The sequence below is a fragment of the Oncorhynchus nerka genome, linkage group LG7 (assembly GCF_034236695.1).
Source record: "Oncorhynchus nerka isolate Pitt River linkage group LG7, Oner_Uvic_2.0, whole genome shotgun sequence".
Taxonomy (NCBI): domain Eukaryota; kingdom Metazoa; phylum Chordata; class Actinopteri; order Salmoniformes; family Salmonidae; genus Oncorhynchus; species Oncorhynchus nerka.
The window spans coordinates 12,859,794-12,867,727 of NC_088402.1; the positions used below are offsets into that span (position 1 = coordinate 12,859,794).

Sequence of the window (7,934 nt, forward strand, 5' to 3'; positions counted from 1 at the left end):
AATGGCACAGTCAACTTAATGTATGTAAACTTCTGACCCACTGGAATTGTGATACAGTGCATTATAAGTGAAATAATCTGTCTGTAAACAATTGTTGGAAAAAAGGCTTGTGTCATGCACAAAGTAGAAGTCCTAACTGACATGAAAAGTTTATTAACAAGACATTTGTGGAGTTGTTGAAAAACGGGGTTTTAATGACTCCAACTTAAGTGCAGGTAAACTTTCAACTTCAACTGTAGATGCTATAGGATAGGAATCCAGACTGGAATGATATTACCTATAATGATATTACCTGGAATGATATTACCTATAATTATATTACCTGGAATGATATTACCTATAATTATATTACTTATAGTACCTTGCAGTCTGACGCAACTGTAAAACATGTTTACTCAGCACTATTATGGATGATCCTGTCTACACCTCTCTCTCTCTCTCTCTCTCTCTCTCTCTCGCTCTCTCTCATTATGTGCAAATAGTTAGAGTACAAAATGGAAAATAAATAAACATAAATATGGGTTGTCTTTACAATGGTGTTTGTTCTTCACTGGTTGCCCTTTTCTTGTGGCAACAGGTCACAAATCATGCTGCTGTTATGTCACACTGTGGGATTTCACCCAATAGTTATGGGAGTTTATCAAAATTGGGTTTGTTTTCTAATTCTTTGTTGGTCTGTGTAATCTAAGGGAAATATGTGTCTCTAATATGGTCATACATTTGGCAGGAGGTTAGGAAGTGCAACTCAGTTTCCACCTCATTTTGTGGGCAGTGTGCACATAGCCTGTCTTCTCTTGAGAGCCATGTCTGCCTTCGGCGGCCTTTCTCAATAGCAAGGCTATGCTCACTGAGTCTATACATAGTCAAAGATTTCCTTACGTTTGGGTCAGTCACATGTGTCAGGTATTCTGCCACTGTGTACTCTCTGTTTAGGGCCAAATAGCATTCTAGTTTGCTCAGGTCTTTTGTAATTATTTTTCCAATGTGTGAAGTAATTATCTTTTTGTTTTCTCATGATTTGGTTGGGTCTAAATTGTGTTGCTGTCCTGGGGCTCTGTGTGTGTGGGGTCTGTTTGTGTTTGTGGACAGAACACCAGGACTAGCTTGCTTCTGTCTTTCTCACCCTCTCTCAGGGCAGTATACAAGTATTCAGATCCCTTAACCTTTTCCACATTTTGTTACAATACAGCGTTATTCTAAAATTGATTAAATAATTTTCCCCCCTCATCAATCTACACACAATAAATACCCCACAATGACAAAGCAAAAACAGGTTTTTAGAAATTTTAGAAAATTTATAAAAACAAAAAATCGTAAATCTCACATTTACGTCAGTATTCAGACCCTTTACTCAGTACTTTGTTGAAGCACCTTTGGCAGCGATTACAGCCTCGAGTCTTCTTGGTTATGACACTATAATCTTGCCACACCTGTATTTAGGGAGTTTCTCCCATTATTCTCTGCAGATCCTCTCAAGCTCTGTCAGGTTTTCTGAAAACTCCAAGCGAGCTGTCATGTGCCTTTTACTGAGGAGTGGCTTCCGTCTGGCCACTCTACCACAAAGGCCTGATTGGTGGAGTGCTGCAGAGATGGTTGTCCTTCTGGAAGGTTCTCCCATCTCCACAGAGGAACTCTGGAGCTCTGTCAGAGTAACCATCAGGTTCTTGGTCACCTCCCTGACCAAGGCCCTTCTCCCCTGATTGCTCAGTTTGGCCGGGCGGCCAGATCTAGGAAGAATCTTGGTGGTTCCAAACTTCTTCCATTTAAGAATGATGGAGGCCACTGTGTTCTTGGTGACCTTCTCCAGATCTGTGCCTCAACACTATTGTGTCTCGGAGTTCTACGGACAATTCCTTCGACATCATGGCTTGGTTTTTGTTCTGACATGCACTGTCAACTGTGGCACCTTATATAGACAGGTGTGTGCCTTTCCAAATCATGTCCAATCAATTGAATTTACTACAGGTGGACTCAAATTAAGTTGTAGAAACATCTCAAGGATGGTCAATGGAAACAGGATGTACCTGAGCTCCATTTCAAGTCTCATAGCAAAGAGTCTGAATACTTACATAAATAAGGTAATTTTTTATTTTTTTTAAATCATACATTTGCAAAAATGTCTAAAAACCTGTTTTAGTTTTGTCATTGTGGGTTATTGTGTGTAAATTGATGAGGACATTTTTTTTATTTTAATCAATTTTAGAATAAGGCTGTAATGTAACAAAATGTGGGAAAAGTCGGGGGGGTCTGAATCATTTCTGAATGCGTTGTATGTGTTGTGACTGTTGATAGAGTGTTTCTATACACGAGGCAGCAGGGTGTGTTTGCTCTGTTCCAACATCTTTGCTGAGGAGATTCTTGTATTAATAGAGGAACCTTACTAAATAAACTAACAATATTGCATCTATATTTCTCCCACAGGTTTTTCCCTTTACCTTAACCCCTTTACCCTAGCCCCTATACCCTAACTCCTGTAGCCCCTATACCCTAGCCCCTATACCCTAACTCCTGTACCCTAGCCCCTATACCCTAACTCCTGTACCCTAGCCCCTAACCCCTTTACCCTAGCCTCTAACCCCTTTACCCTAGCCTCTAACCCCTGTACCCTAGCCCCTAACCCCTGTACCCTAACCCCTGTACCCTAGCCTCTAACCCCTTTACCCTAGCCCCTTACCCTAGCCCCTTTACATTAGCCCCTTTACCCGACCCCATCATGGCCCACAGATCCCAGAGTTCGGACTTCGGGGACAACCCCCTGGACCCTAACTTCCTGCCCCCCCACTACAGAGAAGAATACCGTCTCGCCATTGATGCTCTGGTGGAGACAGACCTACAGGTATAGTAGGAGTGTTTGTGTGGAACTGAGTGTGTGTGTGTGTGTGTGTCTGCGTGTGATAACTCAAATTGAGTGTCTGATAAATCAGTGTTTGTGTGTGTAATGACTCTTTGTGTGTGTGTGTGATAGCTCAATGTGTGTGCGATAACTCAGTGTGTGTGTGTGTGTGATAACTCAGTGTGTGTGTAATAATAACTCAGTGTGTGTAATAATAACTCAGTGTGTGTAATAATAACTCAGTGTGTGTAATAACTCACTGTGTGTAATAATAACTCAGTGTGTGTAATAACTCAGTGTGTGTTTAATAACTCAGTGTTTGTGTAATAACTCAGTGTGTGTAATAACTCAGTGTGTGTTTAATAACTCAGTGTTTGTGTAATAACTCAGTGTGTGTAATAACTCAGTGTGTGTAATAATAACTCAGTGTGTGTAATAATAACTCAGTGTGTGTGTAATAACTCAGTGTGTGTGATAATAACTCAGTGTGTGTAATAATAACTCTGTGTGTGCGTAATAACTCAGTGTGTGTAATAACTCAGTGTGTGTAATAACTCAGTGTGTGTAATAACTCAGTGTGTGTAATAATAACTCAGTGTGTGTAATAACTCAGTGTGTGTTTAATAACTCAGTGTGTGTGTAATAACTCAGTGTGTGTAATAACTCAGTGTGTGTAATAATAACTCAGTGTGTGTAATAATAACTCAGTGTGTGTAATAACTCAGTGTGTGTAATAATAACTCAGTGTGTGTAATAATAACTCAGTGTGTGTTTAATAACTCAGTGTGTGTGTAATAACTCAGTGTGTGTAATAATAACTCAGTGTGTGTAATAATAACTCAGTGTGTGTGTAATAACTCAGTGTGTGTGTAATAACTCAGTGTGTGTAATAATAACTCAGTGTGTGTGTGTAATAACTCAGTGTGTGTAATAATAACCCAGTGTGTGTAATAACTCAGTGTGTGTAATAATAACTCAGTGTGTGTAATAACCCAGTGTGTGTAATAACCCAGTGTGTGTAATAACTCAGTGTGTGTAATAACTCAGTGTGTGTAATAACCCAGTGTGTGTAATAACCCAGTGTGTGTAATAACTCAGTGTGTGTAATAACTCAGTGTGTGTAATAACCCAGTGTGTGTAATAATAACTCAGTGTGTGTAATAATAACTCAGTGTGTGTGATAATAACTCAGTGTGTGTAATAATAACTCAGTGTGTGTAATAATAACTCAGTGTGTGTAATAATAACTCAGTGTGTGATAATAACTCAGTGTGTGTGATAATAACTCAGTGTGTGTAATAACTCAGTGTGTGTAATAATAACTCAGTGTGTGTAATAATAACTCAGTGTGTGTAATAACTCAGTGTGTGTGTGTAATAACTCAGTGTGTGTGTAATAACTCTGTGTGTGTGTAATAACTCAGTGTGTGTGTGTAATAACTCAGTGTGTGTGTAATAACTCTGTGTGTGTGTGTAATAACTCAGTGTGTGTAATAATAACTCAGTGTGTGTGTGTAATAACTCAGTGTGTGTGTAATAACTCAGTGTGTGTGTAATAACTCTGTGTGTGTGTAATAACTCAGTGTGTGTAATAATAACCCAGTGTGTGTGTGTAATAACTCAGTGTGTGTGTAATAACTCAGTGTGTGTAATAATAACCCAGTGTGTGTGTAATAACTCAGTGTGTGTGTAATAACTCAGTGTGTGTGTAATAACTCAGTGTGTGTAATAATAACTCAGTGTGTGTTTAATAACTCAGTGTGTGTAATAATAACTCAGTGTGTGTGATAATAACTCAGTGTGTGTAATAATAACTCAGTGTGTGTAATAATAACTCAGTGTGTGTGTAATAACTCAGTGTGTGTAATAATAACTCAGTGTGTGTGTGTAATAACTCAGTGTGTGTAATAATAACCCAGTGTGTGTAATAACTCAGTGTGTGTGTGTAATAACCCAGTGTGTGTGTGTGGAGAGTAATAACTCAGTGTGTGTGTAATAACCCGGTGTGTGTGTAATAACTCAGTGTGTGTAATAACCCAGTGTGTGTGTAATAACTCAGTGTGTGTAATAACCCAGTGTGTGTGTAATAACTCAGTGTGTGTTCTCTCCAGGGTTACTATGAGTTCCTTCAGACAGCAGACGTGGTGGACTTCCTTTGTCAACCGGAGATGGAACACATCAAGACCACCGTCCAGACACCCAGCCAGGCCTCCAACGTACCAGAGCTGTCTTATCATGAGGTACTGCTTATTATGATTATACTGTTATTGAAATGACAAGAGAAGGTCTTCTGAAAGACTAATACTGTTAATGAAATGAGAAGAGAAGGTCTTCTGAAAGACTAATACTGTTAATGAAATGAGAAGGTCTTCTGAAAGACTAATACTGTTAATGAAATGAGAAGAGAAGGTCTTCTTAAAGACTAATACTGTTAATGAAATGAGAAGGTCTTCTGAAAGACTAATACTGTTAATGAAATGAGAAGAGAAGGTCTTCTTAAAGACTAATACTGTTATTGAAATGAGAAGAGAAGGTCTTCTTAAAGACTAATACTGTTAATGAAATGAGAAGAGAAGGTCTTCTTAAAGACTAATACTGTTAATGAAATGAGAAGATCTTCTGAAAGACTAATACTGTTAATGAAATGAGAAGAGAAGGTCTTCTTAAAGACTAATACTGTTAATGAAATGAGAAGGTCTTCTGAAAGACTAATACTGTTATTGAAATGAGAAGAGAAGGTCTTCTGAAAGCCTGAGCTACATGAAGATGTCCTAGTATAATGGAGTCTCACCTCATTCCTGACGGAGTCTGACAATGAATTATTCATTAATTTATGTCACTAAAATAGAGGTGGAGGCATTGTATAATATCGTATATATATATACACATATACATATATGATGCTAACCACTCAATGCTTTTAAGTGTCAAGGTAGGGTTACAGTGTACAGTTTCCATGTGCAGAATGCTGTGTTACTTAATCTAGCTTTACATAATATATCCATATTTTCCTGTTGTCATAGTGTAAATATACAGTGCCTTGTGAAAGTATTCGGCCCCCTTGAACTTTGCGACCTTTTGCCACATTTCAGGCTTCAAACATAAAGATATAAAACTGTATTTTTTTTGTGAAGAATAAACAACAAGTGGGACACAATCATGAAGTGGAACGACATTTATTGGATATTTCAAACTTTTTTAACAAATCAAAAACTGAAAAATTGGGCGTGCAAAATTATTCAGCCCCTTTACTTTCAGTGCAGCAAACTCTCTCCAGAAGTTCAGTGAGGATCTCTGAATGATCCAATGTTGACCTAAATGACTAATGATGATAAATACAATCCACCTGTGTGTAATCAAGTCTCCGTATAAATGCACCTGCACTGTGATAGTCTCAGAGGTCCGATAAAAGCGCAGAGAGCATCATTGAAGAACAAGGAACACACCAGGCAGGTCCGAGATACTGTTGTGAAGAAGTTTAAAGCCGGATTTGGATCCAAAAAGATTTCCCAAGCTTTAAACATCCCAAGGAGCACTGTGCAAGCGATAATATTGAAATGGAAGGAGTATCAGACCACTGCAAATCTACCAAGACCTGGCCGTCCCTCTAAACTTTCAGCTCATACAAGGAGAAGACTGATCAGAGATGCAGCCAAGAGGCCCATGATCACTCTGGATGAACTGCAGAGATCTACAGCTGAGGTGGGAGACTCTGTCCATAGGACAACAATCAGTTGTATATTGCACAAATCTGGCCTTTATGGAAGAGTGGCAAGAAGAAAGCCATTTCTTAAAGATATCCATAAAAAGTGTCGTTTAAAGTTTGCCACAAGCCACCTGGAAGACACACCAAACATGTGGAAGAAGGTGCTCTGGTCAGATGAAACCAAAATGGAACTTTTTGGCAACAATGCAAAACGTTATGTTTGGCGTAAAAGCAACACATCTCATCACCCTGAACACACCATCCCCACTGTCAAACATGGTGGTGGTAGCATCATGGTTTGGGCCTGCTTTTCTTCAGCAGGGACAGGGAAGATGGTTAAAATTGATGGGAAGATGGATGGAGCCAAATACAGGACCATTCTTGAAGAAAACCTGATGGAGTCTGCAAAAGACCTGAGACTGGGACGGAGATTTGTCTTCCAACAAGACAATGATCCAAAACATAAAGCAAAATCTACAATGGAATGGTTCAAAAATAAACATATCCAGGTGTTAGAATGGCCAAGTCAAAGTCCAGACCTGAATCCAATCGAGAATCTGTGGAAAGAACTGAAAACTGCTGTTCACAAATGCTCTCCATCCAACCTCACTGAGCTCGAGCTGTTTTGCAAGGAGGAATGGGAAAAAATGTCAGTCTCTCGATGTGCAAAACTGATAGAGACATACCCCAAGCGACTTACAGCTGTAATCGCAGCAAAAGGTGGCGCTACAAAGTATTAACTTAAGGGGGCTGAATAATTTTGCACGCCCAATTTTTCAGTTTTTGATTTGTTAAAAAAGTTTGAAATATCCAATAAATGTCGTTCCACTTCATGATTGTGTCCCACTTGTTGTTGATTCTTCACAAAAAAAATACAGTTTTATATCTTTATGTTTGAAGCCTGAAATGTGGCAAAAGGTCGCAAAGTTCAAGGGGGCCGAATACTTTCGCAAGGCACTGTAGTTCACTAACAGCCCGCTCATGTTTTCCCCAGGCAGACGCAGATGGCTCGTCTGACACCTACTGGCCATTGCACTCTGACACGGCGGCCCCGGGGTTGGACCTGGGCTGGCCCCTCCAGGCACACAGCTTCATCGGCCCCACAGAGGTCACGACTCTGGTCAACCCCAGCGACCCCAACATGCCCAGCATCAAGGAGCAGGCCAGGAGGCTCATCAAGAACGCACAACATGTAAGAGATGGGCTGTACACACTCACACACACACACACACACACACACACACACAAACACACAGACACACACACTCACACACACACACTCACACACAGACACACACACACACACACAGACACACACACACTCACACACAGACACTCACACACACACACACACACTCACACGCACACACACACACTCACGCGCACACACACACAC

At 39.9% G+C, this 7,934-nt stretch overlaps 1 protein-coding gene across 1 annotated transcript in view; it reads left to right on the forward strand.

Annotated features, from left to right (window-relative positions):
* The first annotated feature begins 2,480 nt into the window (after positions 1 to 2,480).
* The window catches only part of LOC115131242 (protein FAM83H-like), a 21,523-nt gene continuing 16,069 nt past the window's right edge, over positions 2,481 to 7,934 (forward strand). The window contains exons 1-3 of the mRNA XM_065020230.1: positions 2,481 to 2,836; positions 4,944 to 5,072; positions 7,533 to 7,730. Of these exons, the coding sequence (XP_064876302.1) occupies positions 2,714 to 2,836; positions 4,944 to 5,072; positions 7,533 to 7,730 (450 nt within the window). The 5' untranslated portion in view covers positions 2,481 to 2,713. The remainder of the gene's footprint in view (positions 2,837 to 4,943; positions 5,073 to 7,532; positions 7,731 to 7,934) is intronic.